Source organism: Pelodiscus sinensis, chromosome 12 (assembly GCF_052426305.1).
Source record: "Pelodiscus sinensis isolate ZL-2025 chromosome 12, ASM5242630v1, whole genome shotgun sequence".
Taxonomy (NCBI): domain Eukaryota; kingdom Metazoa; phylum Chordata; order Testudines; family Trionychidae; genus Pelodiscus; species Pelodiscus sinensis.
The window spans coordinates 24,150,839-24,170,462 of record NC_143063.1 but is presented as its reverse complement, the minus strand read 5'-3'; the positions used below and the strand labels follow the sequence as shown (position 1 = coordinate 24,170,462).

The following is a 19,624-nucleotide window of genomic DNA, read 5'->3' as shown; positions in this document are numbered from 1 at the left end:
CACACATTGGGTTAATGCAATTGCAGAATAGTTGCATGCGGGAGGCTTGGTGGGGCCAAACTAATCCCTGTTGGTAGGAGGATGGTGGGAAAAGTAGATGGGGGATGGGGAAATCACATGACACCTTTTACTTCGGGTCATGTGTCCATCTTGCCCCGAGAGTGTTGCCTCCAGAGGTGTGGCTAATGGGGGGGTCAGGGGTGTGGCTAATGGGGGTCAAAGAGTACATTTAAAAAAAATTCTTTGGGTGCACACCCTAATGAAATGTGCTGCGTACGCCTGTGGTTAGTAGCGATTGCAAGTAGCTACCCTCCACTGAATGTTCATTGGCTAATATGAAATAAGCAAGTCCATATCCCAGTAAATGTGTCCCCATCACAAAAACACCAGCCTCTTTGGCATTAACTGGTAGGCAAAGAACTAAATGGGTCTGGAGATTGATGTGTTTTTGAGAGAGAAGATCTACAGGTTAGAATTGAAACCTATAATCTGGTATCTTCTAAAGCGACACTGTCAAATTAAGTCATACATTATATGCAAATAAAAACAATTTTTAAAAAATTGTATGCAAATGACTTTCTTTATATGTTGTCCGTAACAACTTATATTGGTTCAAATTAAAATTTTATATTAATTTTACTTTCCACTATTTAAGCCATTGGTTTACTTTTTGCACTTATCTCTGCTTGGACTATAGCAGTGATGAAATCATTTTCACTTTAATAGTCCTAATTTCAAGTTTCATGTGCTGTAGTGTTTGGATTAAAAATACTGGTGGGAGTGTTTGTTTGGTCACGCCTCCTTTTTTTCCTTTGAGGTTTTTAAATTGCATAGAAACATCTCTTCTGACTTACTAGCCAATATTAAGGATAAAGATGACTTGACAGTGGCCTGGAGCTATGGAAAGTTACAAAAAGAAACAGGTTAGACCCTGACATGCAGCAATATGATTTGACATACATGAAAAACCACAAATGATACTTGATTTATTAATCACACCCAAAACCAAGAGGGCTAATTTAATATGAAAAGTGATGTCTAGCTTAGTATGTCCTAAGCGGGGCGGGGTGGAGGGAGCGATAGTCTGACATCTCCTGGGAGATAGCTGTTGACCAAGCAGGACAGTCAGAATGGTTCTTCCTCATTTGCCCGCGCATATTATATAATAGGAAGATAGAGTAGTGAAATCTTGCTTTCTGTAACAGTGGTGAAAACAGATGCAGATTAGGATGAGAAAGCTGAATCATTTTATGATTTTGGCAAACATTCTTTCTTTGATGTTTTTCTGCATAAAATCACATTGTTAGTGAAGAGAATGTTATGCCGTGTGCGGTTAGTTTTTTAATTTGTGTAGATTACTTATTTCCCCTGTTTTGATAGGGAAGTGGAAAAACATTTTTCAGAAGCAGATGCAACTTTTTAGAAAAGTCCCCTAAAATTCTAATTTATTTTTCAAGGGTAATTGCAAAAGGCCAGGGCATATGGTGTAGACGGAGCTTGATCCTGCCTTGAGGGCGGGGGGCTGGACTCGATGACCTCCAGGTCCCTTCCAGTCCTATTATTCTGTGATTATTCTATGATATTGTAATATATTCCTGTTGTTTAGTTTAGCCACTGGTTCTTAGTGCCACCAAATACCTCAGGCTAGTCCAGGCGACATTAGGGATAGAAAATCCTGTTTAAAATGTGAATGGATTAAACTATATGTTTAACCGTTTAATCAGGCCACTGTGCCACGGGTGGGGGCCGCTCTGGCCGGGCTAGATGCCAGTTAGCTGATTACCCATTTACATCCCTAGGGGACATTAAAGCTCATCATTGCTATTTTTCAAGTTAGAATTCAAACTCCTCATTCTTCTTCCCAATCATTTACAGTTCTTGTCATCTTGAATTATACATGCATAACACAGACTTAAAGCTATGCTCTGTGGTAAGCAGGTCAGGTTTATTTTGCTGCCAAGAGCTGGTTTAATAACCAAACATTACAATGCTAATTCAGGCCTTGAAGTTCCTATTAGGTGCCCAAGGCTGGTGCTTTTTAGATTATTTAAAAAAAAAAATGTACTTAGCTTCTGGGATATCCAACTCATTTATGGTGAATTTTTTTTGGTCTTCTCTTCACATTAATTACATAGTCTTCTCTTATTTGTGCAACCCACAAGACAGACAGGCTTCAGACAGGCTTGGTTTATGTAAGGAATTTTAAAAAAATAGTTCCCTAATGTGGGCATAGCCGGAGAGCTGAGATGAAGATGAATGTGAAACAGTGAGAAATAGTTATGAATGAGCCAAGAATGAAAATAAATAGCATTTTCTGATCTGGCTTCTTAAAGGGTTAGTGGGGATTTCAATCAAAAGAGGAGAGCCCTGGGGGAAAATGAGGCAAACTGAACATATTCCAAAGGAGATGAGACACAGACTGGGAAAACGGAGTGTTTAACAGGGATGTTGAAATATTTTGTCTCCAGGTTGCTAGTTGAAATCCAGTCCAAAAAGATAGCAACTGAAATTTACTGCCTGTAATAATTTCAGTCCTCTCCAGTTCCAGTCAAAACCCACCATCCTAGCCCTTATCCCTCTTGCTGACAATCTCAACAGATGGGCCAGTGAGTGTGTCTTTCATCCAAAGATTTGAGGTGAAGCACTTGGACACTTGCACAGTTTATGGTGTTCAGTGGTTCTTAATCTCTCCCTGTACCCTCATTTGCTCTCTCTCCCCTCAGTCTTCAGTACCCTGAGCTGTCAATGCAGCATCTATTTCAAGACCTTGACTTGCACAACTTTGTCACTTTCTTCATTTTTTTTAAAAAAGGGAGGAGGGAACCTTGAAGGAGAAATAGAAAAGATTACAGTTGTTTTGTGTAAATTCATTCCTATTTCTGACATTCCTCTGAAAAATTCCCACTGCTCTGTTTACTCCAGAATGAGGAAAGGTGAGGGCGTGTGTGGCAGACACGTTCCAACGAATTGATGCTTTTTGTTGGTTAACTTACTAGGGCTCTATCTTTACTGCTAAAGAAAGGTAGTTTTTTTTTTTACTGTGCATTAGCCACCCAGTTGTGAAATCCCAGTGGAGACAGAGCTCTATAGCTTTACCATAATATAGGCTAGGTCATGAGCTAGTCATGGGTAAGGCCAGGAGAGGGTATAGTGCTGACCTTGCCTAGATATCTCACAGTAAAAATTACAGGTATCTTGTCTCTGCTGGGATTTTACAGTGAGAGAACTATTATGCTTAAAACCCAAACCAACTCCCCTCCCCACCTTTTGGACATGGAAATCATAGCCTAGATTTAAGGGGCAGGTACCGTACTTTAGCGAATATAACCCGCGGGTTATACAAAGTTTTATTCCCCTTCCTCCCTGTCAGCCGATGTTCAGGGCAGTGAGTGGTGTGTGTGTGCTATACACCCGAGACTTCAACTGCTGAGACCGGGGTCCCTTGCAGCGGGCAACCTGGAGGAGGTTGACGAGCGCTCCAATTCTGCCAACTGATGGTCAGGGCAGTGAGTGGTGTGTGTGTGTGTGTATACTATACACCCGAGACTTCAACTGCTGAGACCGGGGTCCCTTGCAGTGGGCAACCTGGAAGAGGTTGACGGGCGCCCCAATAAGTTTACAGGGAGAGCTTATTAGACTTCAGATTTTAGCTGCTAGAATCCGTGATTCCTTCGCAGCGGGCAGCCTGGGGGAGGCTGAGAAGTGCCCCAATGGATCTGCCACCTGGGAGTGACACAAATCCAAACGCCCAAGCTCTCCCTATATCTGTCCCTTAAGACCGGCTGAAGTTCTTTTAAATTGTGCCTGGTTCTGTTACGGCAACTGAAGGAGTCAGGTTAAAAGCTTAAACAGTTACTATTTTATTGTTACAGGGTAAACTTAGCTGTTAAATGCTACTGCTGTGTTACAGATAACACAGCCACTACAAAGGACAGGACAGAAATTACACTAAGAAGTCACTTATAGGTACCATGAAACCCCTTTGGTTCTCTGAGCTCTTATTAAATGCATGCAAAATAGACACCTAGCAGGTATATATACTCACCCCTGCATTCCAGACTTGGCGTGGCCAGCGTCTTTCTCTCAATCCCTCGGGAAGAAGTAGGGCGAGGTTGAGCGTCCCACAGACCTCGGGAGACAATCAATACCTGCCAGCAGGTATAGGTGATTGGAGCTCAAATGGGGTGGGCTTCTGAACCTCTTTTTATACCCCTTGGGTCATGTAGGCTTCTTCCTGGTCTCAAGTGGCCAATTAGGAAAAATGGCTTTGAACACCAAGTTTCCCACGAAGGGTGCAAAGCATAATTTACACCTGGGAAAATGCAGACATTGGGCACCTCTGGTATGTGATGGGCGAAGATTCCTCTCCTGGGACAGTGCAGGCGTGTCAATTACTGGTACTAGCCATCAGGGCGACGGGAGGTCCCGGGTTGTCAGCTAGCCCATTTACTGTCTGGTTTCTGTTTATGGTAGAATCAGGGACAGGCAGCACACCTGCGTTCCCAGGGCATCAAAGACTGACTGCCTTTCTCTTTCTCTCTGGGGGGGGAGGGGCGGAAACCAAGATGGGGTTCATGTCTGGCTACACCCCCCGACAAGTTATACTCGTCTGCGTGTAATACAGGTTGTTTTTTTTACTGAAAGGAAGATAAGACTGACTCTTACTTGAGAGAAGCAGCATATTTTAATTTAATAATAGGGGCAGTTATATTAAAATACATTAAAATTAATTAGTTTACTGTGCAACTAGTAAAAGAATAAGTTTAAAAAGTTTAAAATACAACTTAAAAACACTGAAGGAATAAATTAATAAAGCGGTGTGGTTCAAAGGGGTTCTATACCAGCGATAAGGGTTGTAGCCTGCTCAGTGCTACTTAGCGGCTCATTAACACTTGATTACAGGTGCTTTGCATTAACAATACCCGCAGTCCATCTCGCGCTGACTATACATGTGCGTGGGGTATATAAGACTTTTTTTACTCAATCGGGGAAAACCGCGGGTTATACTGAGGTGCGGGTAATACTAGTGCGCGGGTTATATGCACTAATTTACGGTAGTACAGGCAGTCCCCGGGTTACGTACAAGATAGGGACTGTAGGTTTGTTCTTAAGTTGAATTTGTATGTAAGTCGGAACTGGTACATATTGTAGGGGAAACTCTAGCCAAACATTTCTCCAGAGCTCAGTTTTATTCTCCCACACCTCACTTCCCTCAGTCCTTTATTCTCAAGCTGAGGTGTCTGCTGAGAAAAGCCGCTCCGCGTCTCCCTGGTCTGCTGTGGAGGGGGGGGGAGCGCTAGCTTCGCGTCTCCCTGGTCTGCTGGGGGGGAAGCAGCTAGTGCGGGTTGCCTCACCCCGTTTGTAAGTAGGGATCCGATGTAAGTCGGATCCATGTAACCCGGGGACTGCCTGTATATTTACATTTCTGCAGTTCAGGCCCTTCATGCCATGAGATTGGATAGACCCCATTACGTTAATCTCTTCCCCTCCCCCCTTTAAAATCTAAGATGGGAGCCCTTGCCTCACATGAGGAAAGGTTAGTCTCTTGTACTTCACTACATGGAGAAGTGGCTTCTGTATACCTCCTTTTTTTAAAAAAAAACAAGGAATGTGGTAACATTCATGGATGAAAAGTGGGGAAAGCTGCATGGCTTTTTGTGTGTTGATCATTTGTCTTGTTTGTCAGGAAGTTTCTGTTCCAGTTTTGTTAATATATGGGTGGGGAGTGGTTACATGGTTCCTTTTGAACTGTGTTTTACAGCTCAGAACAAGCAGGCAAAATTCCATCCTCCAACACAGTGAACCAAATCCAGCCTTGTTGTAAGCTAGAGCAACTGCTACCACTGTCAACTGAAGTTTTGGCTACATTTGCCACAGTTGATTTTGGCCATTTCTTTGTGCCTTTTTGTATTCATTTGATTTTTAGTTTAAAATTACAGGTGGCCTTTGTTCTCAGTGGACCTCCATCTTATTTGAAGAATGCATATTTAGTCAGAAATGATACTTGATGCTGAGGAACAGACATGAATGCAATTCAGATACAATAAAACTACTGAACCCTAAAAATCAGATTTTGAATTATGAGGGATCTGTAATTCATTCCAAGCACTTCTCCTGACAGCATTAATAAACCGAGAAGGCTCTCTTGACAAGCAAAAAGGGCGTGTCTTTTAAATTGTTTTGGCTTAATATTTTGAAAAACACATTCTTTGAGTCTATTGCATGCACCTAAGGTAAGACCTTCCAGCTGTGTCTTGCCTCTACTTGCTCAGTTCCAAAGGAAGCTTGAATGTTATTTGCCTGAATGGCATCATCTGCAATAACAGAAATTGACAAAGATCTCACCCATGGCCATCATTGTTGCTATCCATTGACTTCTTGATAAAGAAATGTAATAGTAAGTCCTGTTCAGAACACTGGAGGCAAACAAAAGAAGGCAGTCACATTGCCTGGTCCTACTGATCAATGCAGTTAGTGCTCCCTCCCCCTTCTTTTTTCTTTTTCTTTTAAAGAGAGCTCTGATTACAAGCTCGTGTTCAAGTGCTTTCCCTCTAGTCTGATAATTAGGGGTTTGGAACAGCTCCCATGTGAAGAGATTAGGGGTTTGGACGGGTCCCATATGAAGGATTAAAAAGACTTGGACTTTTCAGCTTAGAAAAGAGGAGACTAAGGGGGGATATGATAGAGGTCTGTAAAATCATGACTGGTATGGAAAAAGTGAATAAGGAAGAGTTATTTACTTATTCCCACAATAAAAGAACTAGGGGTCACCAAACGAAATTAATAGGCAGCAGGTCTAAAACAAACCAAAGGAAGTTTTTCTTCACTCAGTGCACAGTCAAGCTGTGGAACTCCTTGCTAGAGGATGCAGTGAAGGCTAGAACTTTAACAGGGTTCAAAAAAGAGCTAGATAAATTCATAGAGGTTAGGTCCATCAATGGCTATTAGCCAGGATAGGTAGAAATGGTGTCCCTAGCCTCTGTTTCTCTGGAGGTTGGTGACAGGGGAGGGATCACATGAGGATTATCTGTTGTGATCCCTCCCTCTGGAGCACTGGTATTGGCCACTGTCAGCAGACAGGATACTGGACTGGATGGACCATTGCTCTAACTCAGTATGGCCGTTCTTATGTTTTTATGTTCTAGTCTCATAGTGGATTCAGTTCCTCACATGAGAAGTATGGCTAGAAAAAAACAGCCAGTTTTTTAGATTTCATAGATCAAGCATTTTAAATGCTAGTGCTGTTACTATTAACATTAGTCAGTACCTAAAATTTCCAGTCAAGGCCACGTTGTCCTAGTATCTGTGCAAACACATAATAGAGTATGACACATTTTCTAGCCATAGAGCTTGCAGTCTAACTAGACAAGACACAAACATTAATAAGGAGGCATAAACAAGTTGTCAAAAGAACTAAACTTGTTTAACATTTTTTCTATTTTTTCCTCAAGTCATTCTGCTTCTCCTCCCTTCCCTCTTTCCTGTTCAGGTACCCTAGCCAACCCTGCTGAGCCCAAAACCCCTCCTTTCATCCTGCCTACCTGTCTGATGTAGTTTCAGGTCCTGTTTGGAGAGGAAGAAGGGGGTACGAAAGAAATTACAGACTGGTTAGAAATGTATAAAGGCTTTGTTGTGGGGGATCTCAAGGTACAGAGGGAGCATTATGGTCTCCCATTGCATCATCTGGCTTCTCTTTCCTCATGGCCTACCATCAGATTCTAGAACTATTCTTTTATCTCAGATTATATTAAGGGATAGATGTGTAAGACTTTTGTTGCATTTGGGCAGGGTGAGAAGTGCAGGTGGCTATGTCTGTGCAATTTAAGATTAACTGTGTTCTGGTGTATTAGACTACTTGTTTCTGGTCATTTGCAGTATGCCCCTGCAAATATAGCTGCAATAGATGCAAAACCCTGAACCCAAATGCTCAGTGTGGCTCTCAGCTTGGTTCTTTATGAGGCCTGTTTAAAGCTGACTGTGGCTGAGCTAGGTTCTTATTATGACCTGGGGCTTCACTGATTACTCAGAAAAGAAGTGTTAAAGTGAGAAGTGTGTAGTTGGCATTATGACTGAGCTGGAGAGTGTGAGTGGGCCAGATGGAAGTGAAATCCATTTAAAAAGTGAATTGCAGCCTTGGTATCTACTAACGTCTCCATTTAAACTTGATTTCACCATGATTTTAGCCCTATCCATAGAGGCTGGATCAAGCTTTAGCTAAAACAGGGGTCTCAAATGCCCGGCCTATGGGCCATCACTCGCTGGGGCAATTGTGCAGTCTGTCCCGATGGGCTGGGGAGGGTTGTCCATTCCCATTCCCCAAGCCTCACCCCTTCCCCCCATTGTCCTGCCCTTTCTCCCTCATGGCAGTTCATCCCCTGACGATGCGGCTTTGGGGATCACCGAGGAAGCCTGGTGCAATGTAGCAACAGCAGCAGCAGGTGGACCCTCTGCATACCCTGTGGCAGCAGGAGCCATAGGGAAGGGGGGGAGGCTTGGTGAACAGTAAGACAGCGCCCTCCTCCCCCCGTCAAGATTCTTGGGCCAGATTTTGCATAATTGCTGCAGTGGGGGATGGCTTGGGTGCCTGGGAGTTTGACACTCCTGACCTAAAACCCTATTGGATCATAATAGAATCTAGCAACTATTCCTAATTCTGTTTTTCATAGCGCAGGAAAGGTTCTCTTTAACTTTCAGGCATTGTTGGTAGCAGGGTTCTTTAAACTTGGGTCAACACCTGTATCAACAAAGCCTGGAAATATTTATAAAATATTTCTAAAGTCATAAGAAAATAAGAAGGACCATATTGGGTCAGACCAAAGGTCCATCCAGCCCAGTATCCTGTCTGCCGACAGTGGCCAATGCCAGGAGCCCCAGAGGGAGTGAACCAAACAGGTTATGATCAAGCGCTCTTTCTCCTGCCATCTATCTCTACCCTCTGACAAACAGAGGCTAGGGACACCATTCCTTACCCATCCTGGCTAAAAGCCATTAATGGACTTAACCTCCATGAATTTATCTAGTTCTCTTTTAAACCCTGTTATAATCCTAGTCTTCACAACCTCCTCAGGCAAGAAGTTCCACAGGTTGACTGTACGCTGTATGCAAAAGAGCTTCCTTTTATTTGTTTTAAACCTGCTGCCCATTAATTTCATTTGGTGACCCCCTAGTTCTTATATTATGGTAACAAGTAAATAACTTTTCCTCCTAAACTGGTATGTAATCACCTGAAATTTGTGCTTAAAGTATTTCTTTTACTAGAGTTTGTACTTACTATACAAGTGTAACAATAAGGTGTTTTACCCAAACCATTAAGGATCTGTGTCATCACCTGTCATGTGCCGTGGGTGCTTCCGTGTTTGCAGCGTTGATTCAGAGCCCTGATACTATGCAGAAAGCACAGTGATGTCAGCATGGCTTCTATCAGCCTGGTTACTTCTTGCAGTGAGAGACCAAGAACCTTTCCAGTTCTGAGTCTCCCCTAAACCATTTTCCTGGCAGTGTACATTCTCTTACTGGATGCTGAAGTTAAGTTTGCTACACCCACAGAGACAGATCATGCAGCCTGTTAATTTTAAGGATGTTAGATAAGGTGTAATTGAACTGACATGTAACTGTATAAAAATGTTAGCGGTTTAAAAACCAGCTTCCTGTGCAGACCAGCTCCTGCCTGCTGCCCCACGCTGAGCACAGGGTGGCAGCAGCCCCTGTCTGTGGGATGCCAAAGCTCAGACCCCCCCCCCCCCACGGACAGGGCCTGCTGCTGCGGTGGGCCTCAACACGCAGTTGTCAGAGGCTGCTCCATGGGATGCACAGCAGCCTCTGTTCCCAGGGAGCTCGGACCCCTTGTGGCAGGGGCACGATAGAGACAGCAGCACAGGGGGAGTAAGGCAGGAGTCAGTGCTGAGGACGAGCTGGTGCTGTGGAAGGCAGCAAGGGAGGCAGACAGGTCCAGGAAGCCAGCACACGTAGAGAGCTGTCTTGAAAGCTGGCTCCTCGTGTGTATCGGCTCCCTCCTGCCCCCCTTGCCTATCAGAGGCAGCAGCATGAGGGGCAGGGGAAGGTGGCTCTGGTGCTCGTGGGGGCTGGCTTTAAAGCTTACTTCCCATGGGCACCAGCTGCCTCCCCCCTCCATCTAACTCGTGTCATCGTCTACACATTGATATCCAATTTAGCCAAGGACTCCACCCTTCACTTTAATGTACAAAACTGAGATAGTTTTGTATTAAAATAAGAATGTTTATTAACAAAGATCTGTCTGTCTCTGTCTGTCTGTCTGTCTGTCTGTCGGTACATTTGTTCAAGAACTCCTCCTAAATGGTAAGAGGCTAGGGGCACCAAATTTGGTATGCAGTTTCCTCTTCTAACTGAAAGCAAAGTCAGGGTTTGGTTGTGCCAGGCAGGAATGGCCCGAGGCCGGCTGCGGCAGCTGGCGCCCCAGGCAGAGTGCGTGATCGGCGCCCCCGCCTGCAGGGCCGTCAATGGCCTGACATCATCGGCGGGCGTCCCGGGTGACCCCGTGACGTCATCATCGGGCGACCCGGGCAACAGCACCCTAGGCGGCAGCCGAGTCTGCCTGTAAGCCACAGGCTGCCCCTGGTGCCAGGACAACCAGAAGTTCCAGGAAAAGGACTGTTTTCTATAACATGGAAAGGGAGGGGCTGTTTGGAGGGACATAGTACTGAGAGTGAGGAAAGCGAGCCCACGGAGGAGGGCTATCCTGCGTAGTGGCCATTGGGGACAGCTGTACCACCATGGGAGTGGCCATCAGGGCAGGGACTCGGCCATATTGCATGCCAGCACACCAGGTAATTAGCTTCCCTGCCCCAAAACCTTCACCCCGCCCCTGCTTCTGGCCCTTGACTGCAGTCTGGTCCTTGACCACAGTGCCAACTGGGCACAGATTTATGTGGGGTTCTAGTCCTTTTGAGGCTGTGAACCTGGGTCCTGTGGAAAGTCCCTGTGATGAGCCTTTCCAGGGCTGATCTGATCTGGTCTGTGTCTGTATCTGTATTAATCTGCTGTGAACACAGTGCTGGAGGGGGCGGGAGAGCCAAGCTCAGCAGGACAACGGGCTGGGATGTCCCAAAAGACAAGTAGGGGTGGGCTCAGTGCCGTCTTTAGCCCACCTGCCGGGGGCACCGCGAGGCAGAAAGGGAGGCGAGTGGAGCAGGGAGTGCCGAGGCTGCAGGGCTGGGGCTACGCAACAGGGTAGAGAGCTGTGGGCTGGAGGAGGCAGGGTTGGGGCTCCCAGGTGAAGGCGGCAGAGGGGATGGAAGGTGGTTCTGCACCACCTGCCCTCCTCCGAAGCAGGAAAACAGTGCCCCAGAGCAAGCCCTCCCCTTCTCCCACAGCTACCGCACCCTAGCCCAGCTCCAGCCTGCCTCCAGCAGTCAGTTCTTTGCCTTTATTTATACTTCCCAAAGTCTACTGTCTTCATTTCAAGAGCCTGGAAGTTTTCCTGGGGATGCAGGATCCATCCCCCATCATGATCACTAAAATGTTTTTCCCTGCTCATTGAGTTCTGTGCCTTACATTGCAGATGTACCTTTTGTTGTCCTCTGATGTGTTGTTACCTGGTTCAATTTACATTGTAGACATAGGAAAGGAGGCAAAATAACATTCCTTTGTGTAGGGCAGGCTGCGTTTATGTGTTACTTGCAGAGTATCTTTTAACAACATATTTTCACTAGACATTGATAATTATTTATAAATCACTCCTACATATATTATGTGATAATACTAATGGCCTGCATGTTACTGGTTGCATATGACATCTTAAGTGTAACTTTTTATAAAAACAAGGTGTTGGGTCAATGAAAGTGTCAGACCTAATGGGAGTTATTTTATGTGTGCCCTTTGCCATTGGTATTGAGGGCCTCCTAGGATCATAGCAGTTTAAGGGACATTTTTCCTTAACTAAGCATAACCACTGTTCTATCTTCATGTTTGTTTGTTCATTAGTGGTAAAAGAGGGAAAAAATGTAAGGGCCTCAAATTGCACCTGTACCCAGAAATACACACACATACCCATTCAAATTCATCTTTTGCATTTATATTGCAATTGTGTGGGTAAAATTAGAGGCATGTGTTGAAAATGTGTCTTGTTTTTCCTTTGCAAAATGCTTTGAGATCTGTTGATGGAAAATGTAGTGAAAAGTTACATATTACTAATTTATTATTATTGAATTATAAGAAATAAACTATACCAATGTTAACACCTTTACATCAGTCTAACTCTGCCGCTATTCTGTTGTTGTACTGCTTTAATTATATCTGTTTTTAAACTAATGCAGTTAAGTGGTAAAATAAAAACAGATTATAGAAACACTTGGTCTACTTCAGAACTAACAGTGCATTGTGAATTGTCTCACTTCAGGGAATCAAAAAGCCTTTTACTGAGGTCATTAAGGCTAACATTGGTGATGCACATGCAATGGGACAGCAGCCCATCACCTTCCTTCGTCAGGTAATGGTTTTATAAAACAATATTGTTTCTATATCTGGTATAGCCATGGTGTTAGCCAGTAGCCATATGTGGCTATTTGGTCGTTTGAGTATGGCTAGTTAGTGGCTACAGTTTCAGAACTGGTTGGACACCATGACTCTATGGAATATCACACAATTTCAGACCCTGTGATTTTCTGGAGAAACTTGTTGCAGCTAAGTGCTTGATTGCCCCCAATATGACAGTAATGCACAACAACCCAATTGTTTTATCACTATTATCAGTTGTGCTTTATAGCCTATGCATGTTTCATGTTTGTTTGCTTGCTTGTGTGAACGGATGGATTTTATTTGTATACATACACAGGGTGTGATACATGGAGCTGCCAGTATAGCTTCTCCAGTAGTGCCTTTATCATCAAAATGCTAATAGTTTGCCTTCTAGTAGTCCCCACTGTGGCTCTCTTTTGCATGTGAGCCTAGTCTACAGTATTCTTTCTCCCTGTTTTACGCCCCTGAAATGTCCCAGCCTGCTCTCACCTGCTACTTTACTCACATTTTCAGCCAGCAAACCAGTTATTGGTAATATAGGTAAGGGAAAAATAGACTGTTTTAAAATCAACAGTGTTCTTTTAGGGCCTTGCTTTTCTAAAGTGTGTACAAACAGTATGCATCCAATTACATGTGCCTGATTTATGTGTTCAAATATTGCTTTTGAGCCTGCTGACTAAATATTTGCATATGCATGAGGGAAATGAAATGCATAGCAGATCTCAGTTTACAGCAGTCAGTCTTAGCAGGTACAATTTCAGTTGCATGCATCTTTTAAGGTCCTTAATATCTTAACATGTCTGGGCTAGTTTTGAAGAATGCTTGGATGCTAAATACATGGGTTCTGTTGTAGAAACTATACCAAAGCAAGAACAACTGAATACTTGTAGCTACAATACATTTTTAAAGAACATCTTATGCATTTACGCATGTAAAATCCTCAAATTCCATTTTATTTATGAATATTATGGCATCACTCGAAGGTCCCAATTGGAATCAGGGCCACATTGTATAGTTGCTGTACAAACACAGATGATAAAAGCAGTGTGGCTCACAATTTTTTTTATATATATATATATATATACAATTTTTTAAAAGTCCATTTAGCAAACTCCATTACCTTTCATAAAGATACAACTCATTATAGCAAATTAACTTTGATCAGCTAAAATATCAAATAACAGCTCTGAGCTCAGGGTCCCTTCTCCCTGTGATACACATACATGCATTAATTCTACTTCCATTGCTGCCCAGCAAGAATACTATGACTTATCTATGTCATCGTGGTGAATGAATGCAAAATGAGACAGAGATTGAAACAAATGGAAGCTCCTTTCAGCAGGGACCTCTTGATTTCCCTCACAGTGGCTTAAATTTTCTTCACCACAGTTTATTTCTTTTAGCGCATGGCTCTGCTTCGACCCTCTGCTCTCCCTTCATTTTTTATTTAAATATTTTTAGCAATTTCATATTGGTAAAATAAAGATGCAAAAGTTATTTGAGAGACCTGTGATAGGGCTGGGACTCAGGAGACTGAGGTTCTTTTCCCACTTCTTCCTCAGACTTTCTGTGTGACCTTGGACAAGTCATCTTCTGTTCTGATCCTTATATTTAAACTGGTGCTAGAAATAACTATTCCTTCAGTCCTTTTTCTATTGAGATTGTACATTTCTCAGAACAGGAATCTCTTGATATCTGATTATACAGTGTTTAGCCCAGTGGGGCCCCAATCTCGATCAACTGTATTACAACAAGAAAAAAAGACATTTGCTGCTCTCAGTATTTTTAATTGGGTTCCAAACTCTGATGGCAAATATTTACATTATTATGTTTTGGAGAGAAGGGAGAATATATATATATATATATATATATATATATATATATATATATATATATATATATATATATATATATATATATATATAGAAGATCAAGAGTTTGAGACCTAATTTATTTATATTCTTTAGCTTACTTTCATATTAACAACTTCAAAATAGCTAGTGGCAATGAGCAGTCAATAGCAATAGTCAGTTTACAAAGATTTTCTTGATACTGTAGGTGGTTGCACTTTGTACATACCCAAACTTGTTGGACAGCCCAAGCTTTCCTGAAGACTCTAAGAAGAGAGCCAGACGGATCTTGCAAGGGTGTGGCGGGAATAGCTTAGGTAAGATGTTTATTTGCATAATTTGTTTGTAATTATAGATCTGTTATTTCCTGTTTTACCATCTTAAGACTGTGCAGTGATGGGCCTTTTAGAAAGGATATAATTATATGAATGTGGGCGGGGAGGTAGTGGTCTGTGGAATGGTGTATGTGGAGGTGTTTACAGCATTCTCTACTATCAAGGTAGGGTTGAAACTGAAAATGGTAGGCAACCACTGGTGTTTGTTGTTGAGAAGTCAAGCAGTAAGCAAACTTCTCAGCAAGACGCTTACTATAAATACATTTCTAGGTAACCCGTTACAAAGTTCCCTGTCCTTTATAATGCAGAGCAGCAGCAGGGGAAGTGGAGGTTGTGCTGACTAACCAGAGACCTTCCAGAGACCAGGGACTGCCCCAGTAACAGCTCTGGCTTCCCCATCCTTTATAATGCAAAAACTTATAAAACAACAAATAGTTTAGTAGCACTTTAAAGACTAACAAAACATGTAGATGGTATCATGAGCTACTCAGGTCATCTGAAGAAGTGGGCTGTGCCCATGAAAGCTCATGATACCATCTACATGTTTTGTTAGTCTTTAAAGTGCTACTAAACTATTTGTTGTGTTTTAAGTTTTTCCTGTTACAGGCTCCCCCTCTGAAACTTTATAATGTAGAATGGCGAGGGGGAAGGGGAGAAGGCTGTGACTAATCAATAGTGCAAACCGATACATTTCTGTCAACTAACCGCTTACATCTCTAATTGGCACAGCTGCGTTCTCCAGTCAAACTGTTCAGTTTCAAAGATCTTGAGGCATTTCTTTGAGTGTATATTGTTAGGGATTTCTGTCATTACGATAGTTTACATTAAAATGAAAAGGAATCATGCACAGTCTTTGTTTACAGTGTTAGAGTTTATGTAATTATTAAAATTAATTTTCCTCAAGATGTCAGTAGTGGGGTGTTGTACCTATTGGAAAAAAGTTTGAGAGCCTGTGGTCTAAGGTGTATAAATTGCATGTCCACATGGTTGAAAAATGTATTCTGCCATTATCCATATAGTCATCTTAATGATGGCTGCAATCAACCATGTTTGCAAGATAAAGTAGCCCTAAGAACATACTCAGGTTCCAAAATAGTTGTCTTCAGCCTACTGTCCAATATATATTTACCTATTGAGGGGGACAGGTCCTTTTTGTCCATCCAGCAACTTAGCCCCTTGATTGTATCTGGGAGCTCCTATTTGAGTTACTACTCTAAATATAGTGCTTTAGCCACGGGGTAGTATTGCACAGTACCTGAACAATCTGACAGACCTGATAAACTCCTTTCCAATATGAAAAGAGACTAGGGGTGACATTTCAAAGTACATATTAGGGTAACTGATGCATCTCCTAATTTTTGTGATTGCAGTGCCTCGTTGTTGTGGTAGTCGGTCCTATAAAATTGAATATAATTAGTGGTTTGGTTAGCAGTCAGGCACATTCAGAGGAAGTCAAACAATTCATCCAGTGTCAGTTCAGCTTTCATTTTTATCTTTTTGTTTACACATAGTTCATAAGTTCATCTTTTTTTGTATTGGTTTTTATGTGGTCATGTGAACTGGTCTGAGCACTTCCTAGTGGTTCATGGAGAAGAGTTTGGACGTATGGTGCTGGCTCTCCTTATTTCAACTTTTAAATTGCAGTAAAATAAAAATACTTGAGTCCTTTTCTATTAGGGGTCTCTCAATCTCTTTTAAACGGTGAGCCACACTACAAAAAATAATAGCGAACCCATGAATTAAACTGACCTTTTTGTACAACATGCCTATGCCTATGTCTAAACCACAAGCTGTGGAAACAGTTGTTCTGTTCTGTGGCTCATAGGTTGCAGTCATGGAGGTCGCAGAAGTCATGGCCATGGCTTCCAGGGATCTCTGGGACTTCAGCTTGCAGTGGTCGTGAGCTGTAGAGTACCCTGGCAGGGAGCCCAACAGTTTCCCAGCTGCTGCAGGTAGCAGGGGCACCCTACAGCCCTTGCCTGCCACTGGTGGTAAAGGAACCCCGTACCTCCTGCTCCCGTGACCTGCAGGGGAACCTCCAAGCTCCTATAGCAGGGGCCCCTGCAGTTCCCAGCTGTGGGCAGTGAGGGAACTGGCGCTCCCACACCCAACCCACGGTGGACGACCCCAGACCAGCAAACAGTATGAGGACCTGCAGACCCTATTACGTCAGATATTTTTAGCAAGTCACTGATGGGTCACAGATTCCATCAGTTTCTCTTTATTGCCTGTGACTTGTTCATGATTTTTATTTAAAATATCCATGGCAAAATCTTAGCCCTACTGAGGGGTAGCAACAAGGCTAGTTCAGCTCTGTTATATACTACAGAGAAGCTGATGCTGCACAGAGATAATACTTAGTATAACCCCCACACCTAGTGTGGTTACTGAGTACTGCAAGTGGCACCTAGACCACTGCAACAGTTAAGATCAAAGAGACCTCTACAGCATGGGCTGGGAGCCAGCTGGCTTTTAGCTCAGAGGGTAGAGGCTCCTATAGTCAGCTCCTGAGGTCCCAGGTTCAAATCCCGCCTTGGTGGTCGTTACATTAGCACACACAATACTTCATGGGCTCATCTACATTGGCCCCTTTTCCGGAAGGGGCATGTTAATTTCAGCGATCGTAATAGGGAAATCCGCGGGGGATTTAAATATCCCCCGCGGCATTTAAATAAAAATGTCCGCCGCTTTTTTCCGGCTTTTAGAAAAGCCGGAAAAGAGCGTCTACACTGGCCCCGATCCTCCGGAAAAAGCGCCCTTTTCCGGAGGATCTTATTCCTACTTTGGACGGGGATCTTTCGGAAAATAAAGCCTTTTCCGAAAGATCCCTTATTCCTGATTTTAAGAGGAATGGTTTATTAGGTGATGTGCTTTTGTGGGCCAGACCCACTTCCTCAGATCAAATTGTGGAAGAAAAGATGTTAGCGTACTGTGGGGCCATCCATGTTCTTTATGGCTGACTTAGAACAACGTTTCCTCAGATCCTGTCCCCTTTTATCCCTTCTCTACTTACGCTACATCGATGACATCTTCATGATCTGGACCCATGGCCAAGAAACACTGGAGACATTCCACAGAGATTTTAACAACCTACACCCCACCATCAATCCCAGCCTGGACCATTCTACACGAGAGATCCATTTCCTGGATATCACAGTACAATTCACCAATGGTAAATTAGACACCACTCTCTACAGAAAACCCACCGACTCGTACAGTTACCTACATGCCTCCAGTTCCCATCCAGAACACACCATACGATCCATCGTCTATAGCCAAGCCCTTCGATACAACCGCATCTGCTCTAATCCCACTGACAGAGACCAGAAACTCCAGGATCTTTACCAAGCATTTATAAACCTCAATTACCCACCCGGAGAAATAAAAAAACAAATTGAAAGAGCCAGACAAATACCCGGAAATCATCTACTTCAAGACAGACCCAAGAAAACCAACAATAGAACACCACATGTCATCACCTGCAGCCCCCAACTTAAACCCGTCCAATACATTATCAATAAACTACAACCTATATTGGAACAGGATACTAAACTCCGAGAGGCTATGGGAGACAGACCCATAGTCTCCTATAGACAACCACCTAACCTCAAGATGATTCTTACCAACAACCACAGCACATACCACACTAATACCAACCCTGGTTTCCCTTGCAACAAACCCCGTTGCCAGCTTTGTCCACATATTCACTCTGCTGATGCCATTATCGGACCTAACCAATTCAGTTATAAGATCAAGAACACATATTCCTGCTCATCCAGAAATATAATTTATGCTATCATGTGCCGACAGTGTCCGTCTGCTGTGTACATTGGACAAATGTCTCAGACACTTCGCCAAAGCATCAATGCACACAAAACAGATATTAGACAGGATCACAAAGAAAAAACCGTTTCTTGCCATTTCAACCAGAAAGAGCATTGTCTCAATGACTTGATTACCTGCATCCTGCTTCAAAGACATTTTAACACCAGACTTGAAAGAGAATCCTCTGAACTGTCATTCATGCTTAAATTTAACGCTTTACGCCAAGGTCTCAACAAAGATGCTAATTATCTTACCCATTATAAAGATAGCTTCCCCAATTATCACCTCTAATATCATTAGCTCACAGACATTTACCTCCCCCCTCATCCTCCCTCTGTTCTGAAATTTGATTTGTCCTTTTCATATGTGTTCACTTTTTTTTTTTATTGTATCCCTTCGGTATATATGGTCATGCCAATTTTCTTCCACAATTTGATCTGAGGAAGTGGGTCTGGCCCATGAAAGCTCATCACCTAATAAACCATCTTGTTAGTCTTTAAAGTGCTACATAGTCCTGTTTTTTGTTTCAGCTAGAGTAGACTAACACGGCTACATTTCTATTATGTGGATAAACAGACATTCTGTACTTTACAGACTGGAATGTACTTCTGTAGTATTGTATGTGGTAATGAGCAACTATCCTTCTGATTAACTGTAACAATCTCTCTATATATATAAATTTATTTTCTTGCGGGACAACAGAGTGACATCATTACATCACTCTGTGTCCCCTGGAGCCAAGTGCCACTCACTCCCAGCCTGGCCCTCCTCAGGGCTCACGTGGAGAGCTGGGGCTGCCTGTGGCCACGGCCTAGCCCTCCCCTCCCCAGCAGGTGGGGACAGGCATGGCCACAGTCTGACCTTCCCCAGTGGCTGGGGGGGAAGGAGGGTGGAGAGCCGGGGCTGGCACAGCCTTGGCCTGCCCCCCCTCCCCCAGGCACTGGGCAGAGAGCCGGGGCTGGTGCGCTGCAGCTCAGCCATCAGGGGAGTACTGGGGCCAGCTCGGGTAGGGAGCAGGAGCCAGGGTCCGGCCTTCCCTGGCAGCAGGGGAGGGGGGAAGACCTGGGGCTGGCCAGGGGAAGGAGATCTGGGGCCATCGGGAAAGTGGGGGGGTGGGAG

The 19,624-nt window shown here is 43.5% G+C and overlaps 1 protein-coding gene across 3 annotated transcripts in view; it reads left to right on the top strand.

The window, feature by feature from the left end:
• GPT2 (glutamic--pyruvic transaminase 2) overlaps window positions 1-19,624 on the top strand; it is a 68,282-nt gene that overhangs the window by 29,809 nt on the left and 18,849 nt on the right. For all 3 annotated transcript variants that reach the window (XM_075940194.2, XM_075940192.2, XM_075940196.2), the window contains 2 exons: window positions 12,377-12,466; window positions 14,554-14,662. In XM_075940194.2, the coding sequence (XP_075796309.1) occupies window positions 12,377-12,466; window positions 14,554-14,662 (199 nt within the window). The remainder of the gene's footprint in view (window positions 1-12,376; window positions 12,467-14,553; window positions 14,663-19,624) is intronic.